The 27,049-nt window shown below is 40.4% G+C and overlaps 1 protein-coding gene across 1 annotated transcript in view; it reads right to left on the bottom strand.

The window, feature by feature from the left end:
• The window catches only part of Acn (apoptotic chromatin condensation inducer acinus), a 39,892-nt gene extending 13,425 nt beyond the window's left edge, over positions 1-26,467 (bottom strand). The window contains exons 1-5 of the mRNA XM_053786711.2: positions 26,207-26,467; positions 15,303-15,517; positions 15,031-15,132; positions 14,345-14,419; positions 4,528-4,678 (exon numbers count right to left, since the gene is read on the bottom strand). Coding sequence (XP_053642686.2) covers positions 4,528-4,678; positions 14,345-14,419; positions 15,031-15,132; positions 15,303-15,517; positions 26,207-26,396 — 733 coding nt within the window. The 5' untranslated portion in view covers positions 26,397-26,467. The remainder of the gene's footprint in view (positions 1-4,527; positions 4,679-14,344; positions 14,420-15,030; positions 15,133-15,302; positions 15,518-26,206) is intronic.
• Positions 26,468-27,049: the final 582 nt, after the last annotated feature.

Here is a 27,049-nt window from a genome sequence, read left to right as displayed (position 1 = left end):
TCCGAACCACCTCAACAACCCTTCCTCAGCCCTCTGGACAACAGTTTTGGTAATCCCGCACCTCCTCCTAACTTCCAAACTATGAATTCTCTGCACTATATTCACACCACACATTGCCCTCAGACATGACATCTCCACTGCCTCCAGCTTTCTCCTCGCTGCAACATTCATCACCCATGCTTCACACCCATATAAGAGCATTGGTAAAACTATACTCTCATACATTCTCCTCTTTGCCTCCAAGGACAAAGTTCTTTGTCTCCACAGACTCCTATGTGCACCTCTCACCCTTTTCCCCTCGTCAATTTTATGATTCACCTCATCTTTCATAGACCCATCCGCTGACACGTCCACTCCCAAATATCTGAATACATTCACCTCCTCCATACTCTCTCCCTCCAATCTGATATCCAATCTTTCATCACCTAATCTTTTTGTTATCCCCATAACCTTACTCTTTCCTGTATTCACCTTTAATTTTCTTCTTTTGCACACCCTACCAAATTCATCCACCAATCTCTGCAACTTCTCTTCAGAATCTCCCAAGAGCACAGTGTCATCAGCAAAGAGCAACTGTGACAACTCCCACTTTGTGTGTAATTCTTTATCTTTTAACTCCACGCCTCTTGCCAAGACCCTCGCATTTACTTCTCTTACAGCCCTATCTATAAATATATTAAACAACCACGGTGACATCACACATCCTTGTCTAAGGCCTACTTTTACTGGGAAATAATTTCTCTCTTTCCTACATACTCTAACTTGAGCCTCACTATCCTCGTAAAAACTCTTCACTGCTTTCAGTAACCTACCTCCTACACCATACACCTGCAACATCTGCCACATTGCCCCCCTATCCACCCTGTCATACGCCTTTTCCAAATCCATAAATGCCACAAAGACCTCTTTAGCCTTATCTAAATACTGTTCACTTATATGTTTCACTGTAAACACCTGGTCCACACACCCCCTACCTTTCCTAAAGCCTCCTTGTTCATCTGCTATCCTATTCTCCATCTTACTCTTAATTCTTTCAATAATAACTCTACCATACACTTTACCAGGTATACTCAACAAACCATACCCCCGGCCGGGATTGAACCCGCGGTCATAGTCTCAAAACTCCAGCCCGTCGCGTTAGCCACTAGACCAGCTAGCCACAATAAGATTCATCCAACTAGGTATAATTCTACACCATAGGAAGGTTAGCACAGGCACCTCTGTGACCACAAATGCAAGTTTTTACAGACGAATCTCCAGCTAGCGTGGCCGTGACGAACTCTAGCTCAAGTCCCTTCACTGCCGTCAACATGACTTAAGAAATCGTAATGACACGATTGCAAACAAACCATACCCCCGGCCGGGATTGAACCCGCGGTCATAGTCTCAAAACTCCAGCCCGTCGCGTTAGCCACTAGACCAGCTAGCCACAAGAAGATTCATCCAACTAGGTATATTGTGGCTAGCTGGTCTAGTGGCTAACGCGACGGGCTGGAGTTTTGAGACTATGACCGCGGGTTCAATCCCGGCCGGGGGTATGGTTTGTTTCCAATCGTGTCATTACGATTTCTTAAGTCATACTCGACAGACTTATCCCCCTATAATTTTTGCACTCTCTTTTGTCCCCTTTGCCTTTATACGAAGGAACTAGGCATGTTCTCTGCCAATCCCTAGGTACCTTACCCTCTTCCATACATTCATTAAATAATTGCACCAACCACTCCAAAACTATATCCCCACCTGCTTTTAACATTTCTATCTTTATCCCATCAATCCCAGCTGCCTTACCCCCTTTCATTTTACCTACTGCCTCATGAACTTCCCCCACACTCACAACTGGCTCTTCCTCACTCCTACAAGATGTTAATCCTCCTTGCCCTATACACGAAATCACAGCTTCCCTATCTTCATCAACATTTAACAATTCCTCAAAATATTCCCTCCATCTTCCCAATACCTCTAACTCTCCATTTAATAACTCTCCTCTCCTATTTTTTACTACACATTGGTTAGGTCAGGAGCCAGAATGAATGTCGCTGCAAGGTGGCTATAAACCAACAACAAATGGCTGCTGTCACTACCTCTTCAGCCACATAAACCCTCTATGACATATGTATTCAAATTCAAATTTAAAGTGTATATATCATGTTTCTATTGTTATTAATATTTTTTGTAAAAAAACCTGTCAAAATTTTACTACACTGAAATTCGTGATAGAATAAATAAGCTGTAGAGTTGGATATTAAAGGAAGGTATTAGGGCTATTTTCAGGCATGATTCACTGAGAGTACTTAACATTTCCAAATTAATTTAAATTGAGAAAATAACTCTGTGATTGGTAAATCAGTAGAGCCCAAGGTCATTGAAACGGATTAAACTCATAAGCAGGGAGAGTCCAACCCTGTAATCGGCCCCCGATCATGGATCCAGCATGTAAACATTCCATTGAAGTCTACTCAACAGTCTTTTATTTCTAGAACACCCCCATAATCCAACAGAGTGTAGCAATTAAGTGAAGTATTAAGAGTGTAGCACTTATAAGTTACTCTGACTTTTTTGGGTTATCCTAGGTTCACTACACATGTAGTCAGGAGCAGGAATGGTCGCTGTGGTGGCCCTATAAACCCCAACAACAATGGCTGCTGTCACTACCCCTAGCCACATACCTAATGACATGTATTTTATTCATTCTAGTGTATATATCATGTTTCTATGTTATTAATATTGTTTATGTCATATTACATGAATCGTGATAGATAAATAAGCTGTAGAGTTGATATTAGGGAAATTATTAAAGTATTTTCTTGTGCATGAAATTCCACTGGAAGGTACTACATTTCAATTAATTTAAATGAGGAAAATTTACTCTGCTGACGAGCAAATCCAGTTGCGAGCAAGGTCATGGAATGGATTAAACTCATAAGTAGAGGTTCCACTGTAATCCGTTCCCATGAAAAAAATCCTATTGTTATTGGCATATTACAAATTGATGGGGTTGTATAAAATAATTTAAACTGCTTAATACTATGTAATTTAAACACTGTTTAATACTAAAATACATACATAAATACAAAAGAATTAGATGAAATAAATGAATTTAACCTCGCTTTACTTTGCTGAAAAGAGTTAAGTGCCTACTAGGATAGTGCTGAGAAGGGAGGACAAAGAAATGTTATTGTGTGGAAGGAGAGTCCCCTTCTCTTTTCCCTATTTGCACCTGGTTGAAGCTCACCAGTTTTGACTTACTAAAAATCTGTCCAAAGAACTTTGCTTCTGCCTTCCCCTCACGATGTTTTGGAAATGTGACATTGTCTGGTCATTCCAAAAAATGCTATTACGGCTTGTTTGGGCTTTGTTGGAATGGTACTTCTCAGCAAAGTTTTTGACGTCCATCCATTTGGCAAAGATTTCCTTGATTAATAAAGTAGGGGCTTCCTCTACCTCCTCTTCCGAGCCTGAAGAGAGTGCATCCATCTTAGTCTTGTGCTCTCCCTCCTCAAGTTCCTGCAGCTCCTCAGTGGTCAGCTTTTCCCTGTGCCCCACCACTAACTCCTCCACATCACTCACATCCAGACCCATGGATCTGCCCAGAGAGAATATCTTCCACTACAGCCTCAAAGTCCCTTTCAGCCACTGCTTCTGGCCACAAATTCCTCCAAGCAGAGTTCAATGTTCTGTACGAAACTTCCTGCCAGGATTCATCAATGAGAGTTATGCAATGGGCAATAGTTAAGTGACCTTTCCAAAACTCTCTCACGGTTAACTCTGTGTTAGAGGTCACTTCAAAGCACCTCTGGAATAGTGCTTCAGTGGAGTTTCTTGACATTACTGATGACCTGCCGATCCATGGGCTGAAGTGATGAAGTCAAACTCTGTCAGCACAGAGTCCTGCAAGCTTGGAGGGTGAGCTGGAGCATTGTCCATTATGAGGAGGGCATTCAATGGCAGGTTTTTCTCCTCTAAATAACTTTTTACACTTGGCCCAAACATAACATTAAACCATTCGATGAAATATTCTCTGGTTACCCAAGCCTTGCTGTTTGACCTCCACATCATAGGTAACTGAGTTTTCTGCATGTTATGTTTTCTAAAGGCCCTTGGGTTTTTCAGAGTGGTAGATCAGTAGAGGCTTCAGTTTGCAATCCCTACTTGCATTGACACAGAACAAGAGAGTTAACCTATCCTTCATTGGCTTGTGTCCTGGTAATGCTGTCTCCTCGAGTAATACAGATCCTGCTAGGCATTTTCTTCGTCACAATTAAAAACTTGTTGGGGAACAAAACCCTCAGCCTCCACAAATTCTCCAAACTCTAACAAAATCATTGGTGCCATCTTTTATCATTTTGACCCATACAAGTTCTAGCATTTGAGTCGTATTCCAAACAAAGGTTGTATACCAAGCAAAAATTTTCATGTCCAAACAGGACATATTCCAAAGTGGACGTATACTGAGGTACCGATGTACTACTAAACATATAACTGAGAGCTATTAAAAAAATAAATAAATATAAACATTGTAAAACATACCTTCATGTCCAGTGGGGCTGTGACTTTTGTTACGTTCTCGCAACCTTTCCTCTTCTCTTTCCCTTCGTAATCTCTCACGCTCCCTTTCCCTCTCTCCTGGTGAGCGCTCTCCTATTTTAGCCAAATCCCACTCTCGCACTGGTCCTTCACGCTGTACATAGGGATTTAACAAAACAAGAATCAGAGAAATTATAATGTCAAGTGTGCTGTGATCCTTCATAGAAAAAAACGAGCAGTAAATGATTGCAAACGTGGAAAACTAAGTTCCAGTACCTGAACTACAGGTTTTGAGAATATCAAAATAATATAAACAAGGGGGAGATTGGTGGATGAATTTGGTAGGGTTTGCAAAAGAAGAAAATTAAAGGTGAATACAGGAAAGAGTAAGGTTATGAGGATAACAAAAAGATTAGGTGATGAAAGATTGAATATCAGATTGGAGGGAGAGAGTATGGAGGAGGTGAACGTATTCAGATATTTGGGAGTGGACGTGTCAGCGGATGGGTCTATGAAAGATGAGGTGAATCATAGAATTGATGAGGGAAAAAGAGTGAGTGGTGCACTTAGGAGTCTGTGGAGACAAAGAACTTTGTCCTTGGAGGCAAAGAGGGGAATGTATGAGAGTATAGTTTTACCAACGCTCTTATATGGGTGTGAAGCGTGGGTGATGAATGTTGCAGCGAGGAGAAGGCTGGAGGCAGTGGAGATGTCATGTCTGAGGGCAATGTGTGGTGTGAATATAATGCAGAGAATTCGTAGTTTGGAAGTTAGGAGGAGGTGCGGGATTACCAAAACTGTTGTCCAGAGGGCTGAGGAAGGGTTGTTGAGGTGGTTCGGACATGTAGAGAGAATGGAGCGAAACAGAATGACTTCAAGAGTGTATCAGTCTGTAGTGGAAGGAAGGCGGGGTAGGGGTCGGCCTAGGAAGGGTTGGAGGGAGGGGGTAAAGGAGGTTTTGTGTGCGAGGGGCTTGGACTTCCAGCAGGCATGCGTGAGCGTGTTTGATAGGAGTGAATGGAGACAAATGGTTTTTAATACTTGACGTGCTGTTGGAGTGTGAGCAAAGTAACATTTATGAAGGGATTCAGGGAAACCGGCAGGCCGGACTTGAGTCCTGGAGATGGGAAGTACAGTGCCTGCACTCTGAAGGAGGGGTGTTAATGTTGCAGTTTAAAAACTGTAGTGTAAAGCACCCTTCTGGCAAGACAGTGATGGAGTGAATGATGGTGAAAGTTTTTCTTTTTCGGGCCACCCTGCCTTGGTGGGAATCGGCCGGTGTGATAATAAAAAAAAAAAAAATAAGGGGGAGATAATAGTGTTGGAATGGTTGGTATTTTTGTATAATAGATGTATGAAATGGGGAAGGCACCTAGGGACTGGCAGAGACCACATATAATCCTTTTATATAAAGGGAAAGGGGACAAAAGAGACTAAAATTTATAGTGGAATTAGTTTACCGAGTATACCAGGAAAAGTGTACGGTAGGGTTATTATTAAAAGAATTAAGAGGTAAGACAGAATGTAGGATTGCAGATGAGCAAGGAGGTTTTAGAGTGGGTAGGGGAGGTGTAGATCAAGTGTTTACATTGAAGCATATATGTTTACATTGAAGCATATACAGGTGGGCTAGTGCAAAGATGAGTAGTGGGGGGGGGGGGTTGAAGAGGGTTGGAATAGTTTTAAAAATGCAGTATTAGAATGTGGGGCAGAAGTTTGTGGTTATAGGAGGGTGGGGGCAGGAGGAAAGAGGAGTGATTGGTGGAATGATGAAGTAAAGGGTGTGATAAAAGAGAAAAAGGTAGCTTACAAGAGGTTTTTACAAAGCAGAAGTGTTATAAGAAGAGCAGATTATATGGAGAGTAAAAGAAAGGTGAAGAGAGTGGTGAGAGAGTGCAAAAGGAGAGCAGATGAAAGAGTGGGAGAGGCACTGTCAAGAAATTTTAATGAAAATAAGAAAAAAATTTTGGAGTGAGTTAAACAAGTTAAGAAAGCCTAGGGAAAGTATGGATTTGTCAGTTAAAAACAGAGTAGGGGAGTTAGTAGATGGGGAGAGGGAGGTATTAGGCAGATGGCGAGAATATTTTGAGGAACTTTTTAATGTTGAGGAAGAAAGGGAGGCGGTAATTTCATGCACTGGCCAGGGAGGTATACCATCTTTTAGGAGTGAAGAAGAGCAGAATGTAAGTGTGGTGGAGGTACGTGAGGCATTACGTAGAATGAAAGGGGGTAAAGCAGCTGGAACTGATGGGATCATGACAGAAATGTTAAAAGCAGGGGGGATATAGTGTTGGAGTGGTTGGTACTTTTGTTTAATAAATGTATGAAAGAGGGGAAGGTACCTAGGGATTGGCGGAGAGCATGTATAGTCCCTTTATATAAAGGGAAAGGGGACAAAAGAGATTGTAAAAATTATAGAGGAATAAGTTTACTGAGTATACCAGGAAAAGTATACGGTAGGGTTATAATTGAAAGAATTAGAGGTAAGACAGAATGTAGGATAGCGGATGAGCAGGGAGGCTTCAGAGTGGGTAGGGGATGTGTAGATCAAGTGTTTACATTGAAGCATATATGTGAACAGTATTTAGATAAAGGTAGGGAAGTTTTTATTGCATTTATGGATTTAGAAAAGGCATATGATAGAGTGGATAGAGGAGCAATGTGGCAGATGTTGCAAGTATATGGAATAGGTGGTAAGTTACTAAATGCTGTAAAGAGCTTTTATGAGGATAGTGAGGCTCAGGTTAGGGTATGTAGAAGAGAGGGAGAATAGTTCCCGGTAAAAGTAGGTCTTAGACAGGGATGTGTAATGTCACCATGGCTGTTTAATATATTTATAGATGGGGTTGTAAAAGAAGTAAATGCTAGGGTGTTCGGGAGAGGGGTGGGATTAAATTATGGGGAATCAAATTCAAAATGGGAACTGACACAGTTACTTTTTGCTGATGATACTGTGCTTATGGGAGATTCTAAAGAAAAATTGCAAAGGTTAGTGGATGAGTTTGAGAATGTGTGTAAAGGTAGAAAGTTGAAAGTGAACATAGAAAAGAGTAAGGTGATGAGGATATCAAATGATTTAGATATAGAAAAATTGGATATCAAATTGGGGAGGAGGAGTATGGAAGAAGTGAATGTTTTCAGATACTTGGGAGTTGATGTGTTGGCGGATGGGTTTATGAAGGATGAGGTTAATCATAGAATTGATGAGGGAAAAAAGGCGAGTGGTGCGTTGAGGTATATGTGGAGTCAAAAAACGTTATCTATGGAGGCAAAGAAGGGAGTGTATGAAAGTATAGTAGTACCAACACTCTTATATGGATGTGAAGCTTGGGTGGTAAATGCAGCAGCGAGGAGACGGTTGGAGGAAGTGGAGATGTCCTGTCCAAGGGCAATGTGTGGTGTAAATATTATGCAGAAAATTCGGAGTGTGGAAATTAGGAGAAGGTGTGGAGTTAATAAAAGCATTAGTCAGAGGGCAGAAGAGGGGTTGTTGAGGTGGTTTGGTCATTTAGAGAGAATGGATCAAAGTAGAATGACATGGAAAGCATATAAATCTATAGGGGAAGGAAGGAGGGGTAGGGGTCGTCCTCGAAAGGGTTGGAAAGAGGGGGTAAAGGAGGTTTTGTGGGCAAGGGGCTTGGACTTCCAGCAAGCGTGCATGAGCGTGTTAGATAGGAGTGAATGGAGACGAATGATACTTGGGACCTGACGATCTGTTGGAGTGTGAGCAGGGTAATATTTAGTGAAGGGATTCAGGGAAACCGGTTATTTTCATATAGTCGGACTTGAGTCCTGGAAATGGTAAGTACAATGCCTGCACTTTAAAGGAGGGGTTTGGGATATTGGCAGTTTGGAGGGATATGTTATGTATCTTTATACGTATATGCTTCTAAACTGTTGTATTTTGAGCACCTCTGCAAAAGCAGTGATAATGTGTGAGTGTGGTGAAAGTGTTGAATGATGATGAAAGTATTTTCTTTTTGGGGATTTTCTTTCTTTTTTGGGTCACCCTGCCTCGGAGGGAGACAGCCGACTTGTTGAAAAAAAAAAAAAAATATATGTGAACAGTATTTAGATAAAGGTAGGGAAGTTTTTATTGTATTTATGGATGTATGTATGTGTATATATATATCTATATCTATATATATAAACTGGTTTGGCAATCGATGCAGGTGAAAAAATTGGTGGTTGTGATTAGTACCTCTCTAGCACAGCTAGTAGGCCTATTGCAGTGTTCCTCTATTCTTATGTTCTTTGGTATGAGGATTCTACTGGATACTTTTTTATTTTTTTTTTAGACACATCGGCCATCTCCCATCAAAGCAGGGTGACCCAAAAAAGACTTTCATCATTTTGTATGTGAACGGTATACAATACCGACAAGTTGAAAAATTCAGACATGTGCAACATCTGGGTATCTTTATTGTAGACGTTTCGCCAACCAGTGGCTTTATCAATACAAATTCTAGGACATGATTAGAAGACAGTAGAACTATATACAAAAGATGAGGTAATCAGTCCCTCAGCCTTGAAGGTGGTGTTAAGAGCACCGTGATTGTGAAGATTCTGGACCACAGGCAAAAAGGCTGCTGCTTTTATACTGGCAGAAGATGGAGGGCATAGTCACTGGTGGGTGTGACCTACTTCCACTGGGGATTCCCGCCCACCAGTGACTATGCCCTCCATCTTCCACCAGTATAAAAGCAGCAGCCTTTTTGCCTGTGGTCCAGAATCTTCACAATCACGGTGCTCTTAACACCACCTTCAAGGCTGAGGGACTGATTACCTCATCTTTTGTATATAGTTCTACTGTCTTCTAATCATGTCCTAGAATCTGTATTGATAAAACCACTGGTTGGCAAAATGTTTACAAAAAAGATACCCAGATGTTGCACATGTCTAAATTTTTCAACTTTCATCATTCACACATCAGTAGTAGGAGGTTGGTAGATAATAACCACCCAGGGAAGTACTACTGTCCTGCCAAATGAGTAAAAGACAGAAACCTGTATTTGTTTTACATGATGGTAGGAGTGCTGATATCTTTTTTCGGTCTCATAAACACACAAGATAAGTATATCTTACTACTTTTACTTACAATTAGGTCACACTACACATGTATGTACACATTTATGTATATACACTCACCTGAGTTTTCTCTGTTTTTTCTTAATAGTTCTTGTTCTTATTATTTTCCTTTCATATCCACGAGGAAGTGGAATAAGATTTTTTCCAAATAAGCCATGTGTTATAAAAGTGAACTAAAATGCTGGGAGCAATGGGCTAGTAATTCCTTTTCCCGTACAGCTTACTAAAAATAAAAATAAAACCTGATATACTTATAGCCACAGATAAATCAATATATTTTTGCACAAAAAAAAAAAATGGATTTAAAATGTCTTCTCTACTCAAGTATATACAGCAACTAAAAATAGGCTAGATTAACAAAGGAATATGAATACATATGTACTTTTATCTGTCTTCCTATTTTTACAATAATCCTTCCCTAACAGCACACAAGCCATAAACACATTCGCAGTCGCACATAGTAAATACACCATCCACCACATACACCTGTTTAAAAGTAATCATGACCAGAAATAAAGGCTGTTGTATATGTGAAAAAATCTTTGCGAGAAACATGAGGGGCATTGATTGTGAAATATGCGGTAAAACATCACATATATCACGTACAAAACTGCATGCAACCATGACAAATGATCAAAAACACAAAAGTCGTTTCTGGATTTGCCCCAGTGAAAGGGACAGCTGGTTAAGCATAATAAAAGTACTGAAAAGTGAAAACCTAGAAAGCGTAAGGAAGTTTCTAAGGAGCTTGCCAGAGTTATACAAAGAGTGGAAAACAGGGGAAAATGAGGAAAATGCAAATTGAGGTGAAAACCAAGGAGTGAAAGTAAGAGTAAGAGTAGAAAACGTCATACAGAGCAAGTCGGAAAAGAAGGAAACAGGGATACATAACATAGCAGAAAGAGGAAGGGAGGATGAGAAAACTAAAACAGGAACAAATGAAAACGAAATAAGGGAAGAAATTAGCCTAGAAGAAAGTGAACAAGAGAACTCAGATCAGGTGGCAGAACTTAGGAACGACACAGAATCAATAAATATAGGTAGTCAGAACATTTGCAGTTACTATGCTAAAGGTATGTGTCTATATGGCAGAGATTGTTGAAATAAACACACCAGAAAATGTGCGAACATGTTGAGGAAGGGAAAGTGTCGTTTCAACAAAGAGTGCAGGTACTTCCATCCAGTAATGTGTAAAGCTTCAACGCAGTCCAGGGAATGTTATGACCTGAGCTGCCCAGACCATCATGTAAAAGGAACGCGGCACTACAGAGTTAGCAGAGAAAGGGAAGTTGAACAGCATTCTTTTTTAGAGAAAAAGAGGAAAGATCAAAACAAAGGAAGAGACAAACAGGGGAAATGGTACCGAGAGGACAGATGGGCAGTAAAATGGGGCGTACCAAACCAGGCATCAGCCCGTCAAGGCCGAATAAGCAAACAAACGCGAAGCCAGTACTGGAGAAACCAGGGGCGTGTACACCAGGGGACATACCAAGTAGTACGCCACCAGTGGTACTAATGAAACACAAAGTGAGACAAAACATCCCATTTGGTAATTCCTGCTTCATATTTGCAATTATACAGGGTTTGAAATCAAATAAAAATGACAAAGTTAGTTATGTCAGTGGGCTCCTAACAGAAGCGAATGCCATGTTTGGAGCATTTACAGAAACACACACAAGGGATGTTTTGGATGGAGAGATAAAGATAGAAAACTACATGATGTATAGATGTGATAGAATCAATAGATCACAGGGAAGAGTAGGAATCTATGTAAAGGATACTTTCTGTTGCACAGAAGTGCTGAATTCTACGAATGATGTTGTAGAAATTCTAGGCATTAAAGTTGAAAATAGAAATTTGGTAATTATCCTAGTATACAAACCACCATCGGCAACTGCTGAGGAATTCACAGATCAGTTAAGTAAGATAGATAGCTATCTGGATAGGCTAGAAAATCCTACACCAAATATTTTACTCCTTGGAGATTTTAATCTCCCTCATGTAAAATAGAAGATGGCGCAACGTAATGTTATATCAGAAATATCCCCGGGAAGCACCCTGGCTCAACAGGTACATACCAGGGAAATAATGAGGTTTTGTGAAAAGTATTCTTTAAACCAACAGGTAATTGATCCCACTAGAAATGAAAATACCCTGGATTTGATATTCACAAACAACGAGGAACTGATCAGAGACACAACAGTTTCCAAAACTCTTTACTCTGATCTTAACATCATAGAGGTTCAAACTAGTATTAACTCAGGGGTAGGAAACTGCATCACTAAAGTTAGAGACGGGATGTTCAGTAAGTTTAATTTTAACAACCATAGAATTAACTGGGAAAAAATAAACCAAGAGCTATCAAACATACCCTGGGAATCAGACATGAGCACCCTAAATCCCCACCAGCGCCTAGAGAAGCTGAATACAGAAGCATACAAAATATGTATGAAACATGTACCATTGAGGAAACCCAGAGGAAGATCAGATATAGAGAGAGCGTAGGAGATGGTACGGAAGAAGAAAACAGGTTACTGAACTGCTTAAAAACACAAATATGCTACAACAGATGAAAGACAGACTTAGCAGAGAGATCACTGAATTAGAGTAAAAACTTAGAATGTCTTACCTCACAGAAGAAGTACAAAGGGAACAAAAGGCCATACAGGACATTGCAAGAAACCCAAAATATTTCTATTCCTAAAGTGGATAGGCCACTACCCTTTTGTAACCCCACCTACCCCTCCTCCCTCCCCAACCTTTCCCAAATTCCATCCTTCTTCCCCCCCCCCTCCCCTCTTACCAAAGCTCTGGTCAGAACCTCGAAGCAAAATCCAAGCTAAGAACTACCTGTAGAATTGGACCACTACTGAGAGGAGAGTCGTATACTGACGACGAACAGGAAATGAGTGAAATCCTAAAGAACAGTATGAGTCGGTGTTCAGCAACCCACTAAATGACAGTAAGGTAGAAAATGCATAAATATTTTTCACTCCAGAAGGCCGTGCAGACCAACTAACTGACATTAGTACAAATCCCATAGATTTCGAAAAAGAAATGGAAAACATGCCCACTTACTCAGCACCTGGACCAGATTCATGGAATGCTCTATTTATAAAGAAATGCAAAGTACCACTAGCACGAGCCCTCGGTATTATTTGGAGAAAGAGCTTAGATCTAGGTGAAATACCGGAGGCCTTAAAGAGTGTAGACATAGCTCCTTTGCATAAGGGAGGTAGTAGAGCACTAGCTAAAAATTACAGACCAGTAGCCCTAACCTCTCACATCATAAAAATCTTCGAAAGAGTGATGAGACGGCAGGTTACCAATTTCATGGAGCAGCACAACCAACATAACCCGAACCAGCATGGTTTTAGAGCAGGACGATCATGTCTGTCACAGCTGCTGAACCATTATGACAGAATTACGAAGGCACTGGAAGACGACCAAAACGCAGATGTGATTTACACAGATTTTGCAAAGGCGTTTGACAAATGCGATCATGGAGTGATAGTACACAAAATGAAGGCCATGGGCATTACGGGGAAGATAGGCAGATGGATTTTCGGTTTCCTAACACACAGAACACAAAAAGTAGTAGTGAACAGGGCAAGATCCAGCATCAGCGAGGTCAAAAGCTCAGTGACCCAAGGCACTGTCCTCGCACCTCTGCTATTCCTCATCCTCACAGAAGACATAGATAAAAACACCCGGCACACTTTTGTATCATTTGCAGATGACACTAAAATAAGCATGAAAGTCAGTACGGTAGAGGACACTGAAAAAGTACAGGAAGACATAAACAGGGTTTTCCAGTGGGCAGTGGAAAACATGACGTTCAATGGTGATAAGTTCCAGCTGCTTAGGTATGGAAAGAATGAGGAATTCAAAAGGAACACTATATACAAAACTCAAGAGGGTCACCAAATAGAACGAAAGGAACACGTAAAAGACCTAGGAATAATTATGTCAGCCGACCTTTCTTTTAAAGACCACAACAAGACAAAGATCACGACAGTCAGGAAAATGACTGGGTGGGTATTGAGAACTTTCAAAACAAGGGAAATAATGCCGATGGTGACACTCTTCAAATCGCTAGTGCTCCCTCACTTGGAATACTGCTCAGTGCTGACGGCCCCGTTCAGGGCAGGAGAAATATCGGAGCTGGAACAAATACAGAGATTGTTTATGGCTCACACTGAGCCAGTAAAGCACCTAAACTACTGGGAATGCCTGCAAGTCTTGAATATGTACTCATTGGAGCGGAGGAGAGAGAGGTACATGATAATATATACCTGGAAGGTACTCGAGGGCTTGGTCCCAAATCTGCACACTGCCATAACAACATACTCGAGTGAGAGATATGGGAGGAAGTGTAAAATAAACCCAGTGAGGAGCAGGGATGCGGTGGGGACAATAAGGGAACACTGTATCAACATCTGGGGTCCCAGACTTTTCAACATCTTATCAGAAGATATCAGAAACACTGCTGGAACAAGTGTTGAAGCCTTCAAGAGGAAACTAGACAAGTATCTTCACCAGGTGCCAGATCAACCAGGCTGTGATGGATATGTGGGGCAGTGGGCCTCCAGCAGCAACAGCCTGGTTGACCAGGCAAGCACCAGACTAGCCGGGCTCAGAGATTAGATATACTCTCGAAATTTTTCAAAGATATAACAAAGGTATGTAGTTCTAAGCTAAGAGTACTAAAGACTAATGTACTTATACATACCCGCCATCTTTCATCACGACGATCTTCAAGGGTCTTTTGAGGTGCAAAATCTTCCATTCGCTTTTTCATTTCCTCCTGAGTTCAGTAAAAAAAATGGAAAATTACCATGAAATACCTGCTCTAATGCAAGTAATTATACTAAAAAACTAAACTACAAAGTATGAACAAAGTAAAACAAATTGAGCTGTCATCAAATTAAACAAAAAATTATTTAATGTGCTGAAAGCTATGTTCACATGAATAATGATTGCATAAAAGGATAAGTCAGCAAATTCAGTTAAGATAAAATTTAGTAAGCCCTTCAAATACATGGTGCTTTAAGTTCACTAATTCTGATTATTCACACATCTAATAACTTCTATTATTAGCAGGTTTTTATTTTTTTTAATGTACCCATTTTGTTTTGGCTTGGTACATGACCAAAACCATAGGACTTCAGTGAAAATGTTCTCAGTGACTCTTCCATAACCAACTTTCTCCCTTTTAGATGTTTATGAATGAAATACTGTAGCAATGAGTTTAGAGCAACAAGCAAAGATGGCACTGGATGCACAAAATGAGCCAGACAGCATTAGGTGGTATTCACAAGGACTTCTAAAGAATGTAACCCCGTGAATTTGGAGGGCTTTGTGTACAGACTATGTATATTTTATCAGCAGTTACTGGTAGTGAAATTCTCCTCATACCTCTGTGGAAAAATCAACAAACAGATTCTTTGGGTTAGACACTGGCCACTTCACACCATGCAGAGCTACACGTGTCTCTTGAGCTTGATCCTCTGTCTCATACTGAAATTAAAACAAAGTTTAGTAACTACAGAAACTACAGTAACCTCTCCTTTAATATTAATATTTTTCTAAACTTGTATGACCTATACATTACAAAATGAGAGAAGTTTAACTTGAATAATTAAAAACATTAGTCACTACAAAAAAAAAATTATTTGTTTAATACTTACCATTGCAAGACACTTTGACTTTATATTATCTATCCAAAATCCATTATCAACAAGCCGACCTGTCCTCTGAAGTAACTCACGGAGCTGATTAATAGTGAATGGGCGTACTAAATTTTGAACATACACAACTCGGGATGGTGGATTACGTGCTGGTGCAATGGCAGGCTTACTGCTTGGGATAGGTCCTTCAAACATATGAATCTTGCGTACTGGTTCTGGAAAATAAAATTCTATTAAGTTATAATACCAATCGAGCCAAAAGCGAAAAGCAGTAGTGATATCATTCTAATCATTACTACATGATCACTTTTTTAATGATATATGAGGCATTTACCAGGAAAGAAGTATTGTAAAATATTACTATGAACTTGATCAAGAAAGGACTGTAAGAGATCTATGGTAAGTACGCTGAAAGACCTTAAATTAGCAGTAATGCTGCTATCAAAACTACAAGGAAAATTATACTGCATAACAAGACCCTTTAAAACAAAAAATGCCAAACCTGTGATTATACACTTTAAGGCACTTATACTCTTTAACCAGAGACAGGCTCCTGGCTATCTTCAAAAGAGAACTGGATAAGTTACTTAAATCAGTTCCTGATCAGCTGGGCAGTATATCAATCACCCTAAGTGTATAATACAGTGGTCCCTCAATAATCGTCCATAATCCGTTCCTGGAAGTGGGACTATTATCGAAATGGACGATTTTCGAATCAATTTTCCCCATAAGAAATAATGTAAATCCAATTAATTCGTTCCAGACACCCAGGAGTATCAACAATTTTTTTTTACCTAAAAGATAGATTTACATGCACAAAAGAATGAACATTCAACATGACAGTTACCTTTATTGAAGGCTGTTGTTGATGAATGGAAGACAGGGAGGAGGAGAGGGAAGAGAGGTTATTTGGAAGGGGAATCCCCCTCCATAAGGACTCTAGGGCACTAATAAAATGTATAAATGAACATTGGTAATAGGGGTAGTTGATGAGTGGAACGGTCTGCCTAGTAGGGTGATCGAAGCTAAAACATTGGGTAGTTTCAAATTTAGGTTGGATAAATACACGAGTGAGAGGGGTTGGATTTGAGTCAGACTTGCACCTGAGCTTATTGCTTGGGTAGCATTTGTTCTGTTAGTGGGTTGGATTTGTGAAGGACCGGCCAAATATGGGCCAAGAGGCTTATTGCAGTGTTCCTCCTTTCCAATGTTCTAAAAGCTATGGCTTGGGTAGTTTCAAATTTAGGTTGGATAAATACACGAGTGAAAGGGGTTGGATTTGAGTCGGACTTGCACCTGAGTTTATTGCTTGGGTAGCATTTGTTCTGTTAGTGGGTTGGATTTGTGAAGGACCAGCCTAGTATGGGCCAACAGGCTTATTGCAGTGTTCCTCCTTTCCAATTTCTAAAACCTATGGCTTGGGTAGTTTCAAGTTTAGGTTGGATAAATACACGAGTGAAAGGGGTTGGATTTGAGTTGGACTTGTGCCTGAGCTTATTGCTTGGGTAGCATTTGTTCTGTTAGTAGGTTGGATTTGTGAAGGACTGGCCTAGTATAGGCCAGCAGGCCTGTTCCAATGTTCCTACTTTCTTAAGCTCTTATTTAACATCACACTTACCAGTAGGGTGATCGAGGCTAGGACCTTGGGTAGCTTTAAGAAGAGATTGGACAAATATATGAGTTGGAGGAGCTGAGTTTGATTTGTGTCATTGGGTATGGGAGTAAATTCTTGGGTAGCTTTGGGTAGAGGTCTTGTATGGGCCAGTAGACCTGCAGTGTTCTTCCATTATGTTCTTATTGGCTATTTGTTTGTGTGAGGGAAGGATGGCAAGTTTATTGTTGGAGAATATGACACTAATATCAACTCTATGGCTTATTTATCTATCACAATTCAACTAATATGATATAATAAACAATATTAATAACATAGAAACATGGAATATACTCTAGAATGAATAAAATAAGTCATTACGTATGTCACGAGAGGTGTTGTGTTGTGTTGTTGTTCGGTATATAAGAGCCACTGAGTGTAAGCCGTCCATAATGGTGGTGAGGCGGCGGTGTTTTCTGTAGCCCTATATAACTCCAACAACATTGGAGGAGTTGGTAGAATCGCTGAATCACTGAAGAAGGAACCCTCTACCACCATCACTACGACCTTCTACCACTATTACAACTGTTATCACCATCACTACCACCAAAGAAAGCCCTTTGGTAAAGAATGTGAGGAACACATAATTTATGAAAAAGCTTGTAGAAAAATACAAAGATGGTGGTGGTGGAGTGGAAGCAGTTGTGATAATGGTTGATGAACATAAGAACATAAGTATGTAAAGTAAAAGGACACAAGTGCAACTAATGTGACATTTATTGTGGCAACGTTTCGCTCTCCAGGAGCTTTATCGAGCCATTACAAACAATACATGGACACAGAGAGTATATAAAGGCTCAGAGTGAGGTGCAATACTAGTGAGGTACCATTTCGATGTTCACTAGTGGTAGTGGTAGTAGTGGTAGTAGTAGTAGTAGTAGTAGTAGTAGTAGTAGTAGTAGTAGTAGTAGTAGTAGTAGTAGTAGTAGTAGTAGTAGTAGTAGTAGTAGTAGTAGTAGTAGTAGTAGTAGTGGTAGTAGTAGTAGTAGTAGTAGTAGTAGTAGTAGTAGTAGTAGTAGTAGTAGTAGTAGTAGTAGTAGTAGTAGTAGTAGTAGTAGTAGTAGTAGTAGTAGTAGTAGTAGTAGTAGTAGTAGTAGTAGTAGTAGTAGTAGTAGTAGTAGTAGTAGTAGTAGTAGTAGTAGTAGTAGTAGTAGTAGTAGTAGCAGTAGTAGTAGTAATAGTAGTAGTAGTAGTAGTAGTAGTAGTAGTAGTAGTAGTAGTAGTAGTAGTAGTAGTAGTAGTAGTAGTAGTAGTAGTAGTAGTAGTAGTAGTAGTAGTAGTAGTAGTAGTAGTAGTAGTAGTAGTAGTAGTAGTAGTAGTAGTAGTAGTAGTAGTAGTAGTAGTAGTAGTGACAAAAGTAATACAATTTGATAGAGCAATTGATTCGTACAAGAGTAAAAGGATATAAAAGCTATTACTTGGGTAACATAAAAATAGGTTGGACAAATATAGACTGGAAAGAGGCAGCTTGTTTCAGTGTTCACTCTCTGTAATGTGCTTTGTGTAGTATAACAAGAGAGACTATGTGATAGCAGGGTTTACTGTTTTCAGGAGGATTCTTGCTAAGACTTTGGAGATGGTGAAGCTGCCGTTGTTTTGTTTAATTGTATTCGAAACAGCGATCAGTGCTGATTCGAGGCACTTGCGTCTGCGGAAATTAGTTTCTTTGATCACTAATTGGGCGTCTCTGAATTTCATGAGATGACTGGTGGAATTTCGGTGTTGTACACAGGCGTTGTTCAAGTTATCATTCCTACATGCGTAAATGTGTTCATTGAGGCGGGTGTCGAGGTTTCTTGCTGTTTCACCTACGTAAATTTTGTCACAGCCTCCACAGGGTATAGTGTAAACTCCTGCATTGATTGGTTCGTGGTGCTTGGATTGTGTCCTGGTTAGATCCTTTATTGAAGTGCTAGAAGCGATGGCGACTCTGGTGTTAGCTTGTGAAAGTACTTTTGAGACGTTCAGTGCAACCTGGCCGTTGGGAAGAATTATAACTTTGTTGGGAGTTGTGTTGATGCGTGGAGAATTAATGATCTGAAGAGCTCTTTTCTTGCAGTCTTTGATGAAAAAAGGAGGAAAATGTAACTCAGTGAATGTTTGGTGAATATATGTACATTCCTCGTCAAGAAACTCAGGACTGCAAATTCAGTATGCTCTTAGGAAAAACCCGATTATGATGCCTCTTTTGGTCTTGGTATCTTGACTGGAATAGAAGTGTGTGAGATCATTTTTATTGGTGGGTTTCTGATAAACTTGAAATCTTAGGTTGTTGTCTACTTTGTGAATGAGGACGTCGAGGAAAGGTAGCTTGTCGTTGGACTCTTCTTCTAGTGTAAACTGGATCGCCGGTTCAACTGCGTTGAGCCTTGCCTGAAGATCCAGTACATCAAAACGTTTTGGAGTTATTACGAGGACATCGTCCATGTAACGTAACCAAGTGACGCTTGAAGGGATGATGTTGGCGAAGTGTTCGGACTCTAGGTGTTCCATGTATAAGTTGGCTAGGACGGCACTTATGGGGGACCCCATTCCCATGCCGTAGGTTTGTTTGTAGAGCTTGTTATTGAAAGAAAAACAGTTGAAATTAACACAGAGTTCAATCAAGTCAACAAAATCTCCGGGAGGTAGAGGAAGATTAAGGTCCTGATTGACTTTGCGTCGGAGAACCTCGATGGCTTTTTGGTAGGTACTTTTGTGAAGAGGGAAGTCACATCCAAACTGCTTAGTTTCTTGTTACGGATGGAGAGGTTACGGATGCGGTTGAGAAGGTCGCCTGAGTGTTTAAGATGAGCGGGGCTGATGGAAAGATGTTTGGCAAGAACTCCGGCTAGTTTGTGTGGAGCACTGCCTATTCCTGACGTGATTGGTCTGAGAGGAATATTGTGTTTATGGGTCTTGGGTAAACCATACATATGTGCTGGTTTAGGGTTGCTTGGTAACAAGTACAGAAGTTTCTTCCCTTCTCTAGTGCATTTGAGTATTTGTCTGGTTTTGTATAGAAAATCTTTGGTGAGCTTCAGGCAAGGCTCAACGCAGTTGAACCGGCGATCCAGTTTACACTAGAAGAAGAGTCCAACGACAAGCTACCTTTCCTCGACGTCCTCATTCACAAAGTAGACAACAACCTAAGATTTCAAGTTTATCGGAAACCCACCAATAAAAATGATCTCACACACTTCTATTCCAGTCAAGATACCAAGACCAAAAGAGGCATCATCATTGGGTTTTTCCTAAGAGCATACCGAATTTGCAGTCCTGAGTTTCTTGACGAGGAATGTACATATATTCACCAAACATTCACCGAGTTACATTTTCCTCCTTTTTTCATCAAAGACTGCAAGAAAAGAGCTCTTCAGATCATTAATTCTCCACGCATCAACACAACTCCCAACAAAGTTATAATTCTTCCCAACAGCCAGGTTGCACTGAACGTCTCAAAAGTACTTTCACAAGCTAACACCAGAGTCGCCATCGCTTCTAGCACTTCAATAAAGGATCTAACCAGGACACAATCCAAGCACCACGAACCAGTCAATGCAGGAGTTTACACTATACCCTGTGGAGGCTGTGACAAGATTTACGTAGGTGAAACAGCAAGAAACCTCGACACCCGCCTCAATGAACACATTTACGCATGTAGGAACGATAACTTGAACAACGCCTGTGTACAACACTGAAATTCCACCAGTCATCTCATGAAATTCAGAGACGCCCAATTAGTGATCAAAGAAACTAATTTCCGCAGACGCAAGTGCCTCGAATCAGCACTGATCGCTGTTTCGAATACAATTAAACAAAACAACGGCAGCTTCACCATCTCCGAAGTCTTAGCAAGAATCCTCCTGAAAACAGTAAACCCTGCCATCACATAGTCTCTCCTGTTATACTACACAAAGCACATTACAGAGAGTGAACACTGAAACAAGCTGCCTCTTTCCAGTCTATATTTGTCCAACCTATTTTTATGTTACCCAAGTAATAGCTTTTATATCCTTTTACTCTTGTACGAATCAATTGCTCTATCATACTGTATTACTTTTGTCACTACTACTACTACTACCACTAGTGAACATCGAAATGGTACCTCACTAGTATTGCACCTCACTCTGAGCCTTTATATACCCTCTGTGTCCATGTATTGTTTGTAATGGCTTGATAAAGCTCCTGGAGAGCGAAACGTTGCCACAATAAATGTCACATTAGTTGCATTTGTGTCCTTTTACTTTACATATTGTCGGTAATTCTACCAACTTTATTACATAAGAACATAAGAAAGGAGGATCACTGCAGCAGGCCTGTTGGCCCATGCTCGGCAGGTCCTTCACAATTCGTCCCACTAACGAAACATTTTCCCAACCCAGTCCTCAATGCTACCCAAGAAATAAGCTCTTGATAACTCTATCCACTCATTTGGGACTTGCAAATGAGTGGATAGAGTTATCAGAGCTTATTTCTTGGGTAGCATTGAGGACTGGGTTGGGAAAATGTTTCGTTAGTGGGACGAATTGTAAAGGACCTGCCGAGCATGGGCCAACAGGCCTGCTGCAGTGATCCTCCTTTCTTATGTTCTTATGTTCATCAACCACTATCACAACTGCTTCCACTCTACCACCATCATCTTTGTATTTTTCTACAAACTTTTTCATAAATTATGCGTTTCTCACATTCTTTACCAAAGGGCTGGCAATAGAAGCTTCCTTTGGAGCCATGGTAGCTTATTTAGCACTTGCAAGCACTAAAATCAATGGAATATTATGAAATATTTTGTAGGAGCATGTGAGGGAACCGTCACTCACTGGTAAACAATGGCACACTGGCTGGGAAGGCAAGCCCAGGCGGCTCAGAGCGTGAGTACCCGCCCCGGACGAAGGACGATTAACGAGTTAACGGACCATTTGCGAGCCAATATTTAGACGAAAAGACAGGACTATTTCCAAAATGGACGACTTTCAGGACGGACGATTATTGAGGGACCACTGTATACAGTGGACCCTCCCTTTTCGCTGGGCTCTGTTTTCATGAATTTCAGTTATCGCCGACATTTTTCGTAAAAATGTTGGCTCAGTTTTCATTACTTTCCTCCGTTCTCATCAGCAGTACACTACCTGTCGAAGTGCCATGCACACACAAAGCCTCCCACACACCCATTCTGAGGCAGTGTCGCTTTGTTTCTCACATTATCCTGTGAGGTCATAGGAAACATTTCGTAATAATTCATTGTTTTTTGCACTTGTTTATTCTGTGACTACTAAATAAGCCACCATGGGCCCAGAGAAAACTGCTAGTGCCAGTCTGTTGATAAAGAAGGTAAGAAGCATGATAGAATTCAAGAAAATACTCGTAGCAAAGTACCGATGTGGAGGAGGAAGAGAGAGGGGAGAATGTGCCTTCTTCAGTAATTCTATGATATGTATGATACTAAAGCAGCAGGAGTCGATAAAGGCTATAGCGCCAGCCAGCAATAAAGTGTAGCATTAAGTGTAACAAGTGATAGAAAAAGGATGAAACGAAACTAACTCCTCTAATGTTATTGGAGGCATAGACAGTGGACCCCCGGTTCGCGAAGTCATTGGTATCCGATAAATCCGGTATCTGAAGCAGTACAGTGGACCCCCGCATACCATTGGCATCACATAACGATTAATCCGCATACCCCTTGCTTTAATCGCAAAAATTTTGCCTCGCATACCGCTTAAAAACCCGCTCACCGCTGTTCATCCGAGACGCGTCCAATGTGCGCCCTCAGCCAGCCTCACATGTGCCGCCCGTGCCATTGTTTACCAGCCAGCCTCCGCGGTAACATCCAAGCATACAATCGGAACATTTCGTATTATTACATTGTTTTCGGTGCTTTATCTGGAAAATAGGTGACCATGGGCCCCAAGAAAGCTTCTAGTGCCAACCCTACAGCAATAAGGGTGAGAATTACAATAGAGATGAAGAAAAAGATCATTGATAAGTATGAAAGTGGAGTGCGTGTCTCCGAGCTGGCCAGGTTGTATAATAAACCCCAATCAACGATCGCTACTATTGGTGGTATAGCTGCTGCTGCTGCTGCACTGTCAGCTGCTGCTGTAGCATCGTCTGCTGCTGCTGTAGCATCGTCTGCTGCTGCTGTAGCATCGCCTGCTGCTGCTGTAGCACTGTCAGCTGCTGCTGCTGCTGTAGCATCGTCTGCTGCTGCTGTAGCACTGTCAGCTGCTGCTGCTGTAGCATCGTCTGCTGCTGCTGCAGCATCGTCTGCTGCTGCTGTAGCATCGTCTGCTGCTGCTGTAGCACTGTTGTTGGTGTGGCTTATTGAGAATATACCAAGAAACAATTAACCCCAGAGGATTTGCCACCCAGGATAACCCAAAAAAGTCAGTGTCATCGAAGACTGTCTAACTTATTTCCATTGGGGTCCTTAATCTTGTCTCCCAGGATGCAACCCACACCAGTCGACTAACACCCAGGTGAACAGGGAAAAATGCCTGGAACTAGTGCTCATATTGGTGAATTTAAAGCCAGCAAAGGTTGGTTTGAGAGATTTAAGAATCGTAGTGACATACACAGTGTGATAAGGCATGTTCTGGAAGAAAATACCAAACAGGACCTACAGTACTCAGGAGGAAAAGGCACTCCCAGGACACAGTGTCTCATCAGTCATTGCTGCATCTTCAATAAAGGTAAGTGTCATTTATTCTTCATTTAGTAGACTAGTACATGCACAATATATACTGTGCATGTACTACTCTACTATTGTGCATGTATCCTTCTCTTTGTGTGTAGGAAAATGTATATTTCATGTGGTAAAATTTTTTTTTTCATACTTTTGGGTGTCTTGCACGGATTAATTTGATTTCCATTATTTCTTATGGGGAAAATTCATTCGCATACCAATGAGCCCTCTTGCACGGATTAAAATCGTTATGCAGGGGTCCACTGTATATTGCAAAAAATTTGCCTCGGTTCCCGTTACAAAACCCGGTATGCAATATGATTCGTACGAGACGTGTCCCCGTGTGGCCTGAACTGCCCCGTGTGTGCCAGTGTTTACAAGCCAGCCAGTGTGCGCGCATCTAAGGATACATTCGGTACATTCCATATTATCCATATTATCACTGTTTTTGTTGCTTGTTTCTGTAAAATAAGTCACCATGGGCCCCAAGAAAGCTTCTAGTGCCAACCCTGTGGTAAAAAGGGTGAGAATTAGTATTGAAATTAAGAAAGATTTTGAATGGTTTGGGGCTAACCCTGAGAAGCCTATGCCAGTTGTGGAATCCATTGTGCCTACTTCAAAAATTAAGGAAATGTGTGCACAGTGGGTTGAACTGCAAACCTTTAAGGATGAAAATCACCCTAACACAGCTATTGCAAGCCGTGCTGGTGACTATTACATTGACAATGTTGTGAACCACTTTAGGAAAGTCATAAAGGAACGAGAGGTACAGGCCTCTATGCACAGATATGTTGTGCGACAGAAGTCAAGTGACTCTCAAGCTGGTCCTAGTGGCATTAAAAGAAGAAGGGAAGTAACCCCAGAAAAGGACTTGCTACCTCAAGTCCTAATGGAGGGGGATTCCCCTTCTAAACATTAAAAACTTTGACACTCTCCCCTCCTCCCATCCCATCAATCATCACCAGATCTTCATTAAAGGTATGTGTCAATTATTCTATTGTGATTATTCTATTATTATTGTTATTGTAATTATTCTATTGCATTAAACTTAGTATTTCATGTGGTAAAAGTTTTTTTTTTTCATACTTTTGGGTGTCTTGCACAGATTAATTTGATTTCCATTATTTCTTATGGGGAAAATTGATTCGCTTTCCGATAATTTTGCTTTACAATGAGCTCTCAGGAATGGATTAATAACGTGAACCGGGGGTCCACTGTAGGGCCACTGACAAACATATGCCACCCTGCCTATCTTCCACCACCCTAAACCAATGCCAGCGTCTCCAAGGTACAGTAAGTGTAAATATTTCTTATTTATAAATAACGTAAATTGTTTGTGTTAATAGTGTTGGTGGTTTCTGCTGCCGCCTCCACTACCACTAATATGTACGGCTTATGCTCTCAGTGGCCCTTATAAACTCAACAACACGACCACCACTCCTCACATACGTAATGACAATTTATTCATTGTAGAGTATATATCATGTTTCTATGTTATTAATATTGTTTATTATGTCATATTAGATGAATTGTGATAGATAAATAAGCCGTGGAATATAGTTATTCTCTATAAAATGTATTTTTTTTTTATACTTTTGGGTGTCTAAAATGGATTAATTGGATTTACATTATTTCTTCTGTGGAAAATGGTTTCAGTTTGTGAATTTCAAATTTCGTGACTCTCTGGAATGGATTAATCACGGAGAGGGAGGGTCCACTGTACTGTACTCCACTTCATAGTGTTAGTTTTAAGAAGAGGTACAACAGGGCCCACAAGGCTAGGAGAGAGAATCTGCATGTGGCAAGTAAAGAACCAGGGGCCTGCACCCATATATAGGCAAATGCATGTGGTTATATACCCAATTGCCATATCTGGAAACCTAGACAAGTTCAAAGATTTTTTTCTAAATTAGGTAAGGACTAAGTAAGGTAAAAATAGATAAGCCACAGTACTAGTGAACAGATCTAGAATGAAAAACAGCAAGAGGAAGAGTAAACAACACATTATTATAATCACCTACAAGTCTACAGGTTAAGTATAGATAAGGAAGCCAAACAATCTGGGTTGAATTCAAAATTAAAACTAGAGAAAAAAAAATTAATTCCATCACTGGAGAGTCCGAACAACTCAATCTCCCGGAATAATAATGATACTCCAGCAGTCACCAATCATAACTTCAAAATTACCATTTGAAAACAAGTGAGGTTTTGTCACATCTTAAGATCAAAACAGACAAGAGAAAATCAATTAAGCTTAAAATAAATAAAAAAAATATAATGTAAATGAAAGAATAGGTAAGACTACTTGTAAGTAGTTGTCCTAGGAGTTATCTTCCTCACAATCTGGTCTTAGACTATGCCAAGTTTTCTTAAGACCTCAAGTACTATACAGTAAACTAGTATTTATGGTGTTTACCAAACTGCATTACAGCTCCACAGTCACCAAAATATAGGTAAACTTCAATGCTGATTGGCTTCATCAGAAATTCAAAAAAGTAAATTATCAATTGGAGTAGCTTAAAAGCTCAACTTATTCCAGGAATATCCATTACTCTATAGAGCAAGCCTAAGACGTAATTGAAAAAGACTTACTTTCTTCTGGTGTGGAAGACCGTCTTCTTTGTTTGACTGGTAATGGAGAGACCTCCCGCACTTCGCGTCTTGGCTTAGGTTCTACTTTTTCCTCTACCTCTTCTTTGACTGCTTGATACAAGGGTGGTGGAGGCTCAGGACCTTCAAAGTCACTTGCCTCACCACTCTCAGGACCTGAATCCTCTCCCATATGAACTTCTGAGGCTGATAATGGTTTCACATCAGGAATTATTGTCTGAAAAGATATTAAATCAATTTTATTATGAATACTGAAACTGAACTAGCTTAACATATTTATAGATAGGGCTGTAAAAGAAGTGAATGCTATAGTGTTAAGAAGTGTGGAACTAAAATGTGTAGAATCTAATTCAAAACGTGAGTAATAAAATGATAAGAGTGGGTGAGGTGCTGTCAACAAATTTTGCAAAGAAAAAAAATTGGAGTGAGATAAACAGGTTAAGAAAGCCTAGTGAATGAATGGATCTGACAGTTAAAAAACAGAATAGGGGAGTTAGAGGAACCGGGAAGATAGCAGGAATATTTTTAAGAACTGTTAAATATTGATGAAGAGAGGGAGACAAAAATTTCATGCATTGGCCAGGGAGATGTAACATCTTTTAGGAGAGAAGAGGAGCCGGATGTGAGTGAAGGGAAGGTGCGTGAGGCATTAGGTAGAATGAAAGGGGGTAATGCAGCTGAAACTGATGGGATCATGACAGAAATGTTAAAAGCAAGGGAAAGTGGGGAAGTTACCTAAAGATTAGCAGAGAGCATGCAAAATTTCTTTATATAACAGGAAGGGGGACAAAAGAGATTGTAAAAATTATAGGGAAATAAGTTTAC

This window comes from Cherax quadricarinatus, unplaced genomic scaffold (assembly GCF_038502225.1).
Source record: "Cherax quadricarinatus isolate ZL_2023a unplaced genomic scaffold, ASM3850222v1 Contig2276, whole genome shotgun sequence".
NCBI lineage: Eukaryota > Metazoa > Arthropoda > Malacostraca > Decapoda > Parastacidae > Cherax > Cherax quadricarinatus.
The sequence above is the reverse complement of the archived record's forward strand: the minus strand, read 5'-3'. Positions and strand labels throughout refer to the sequence as shown.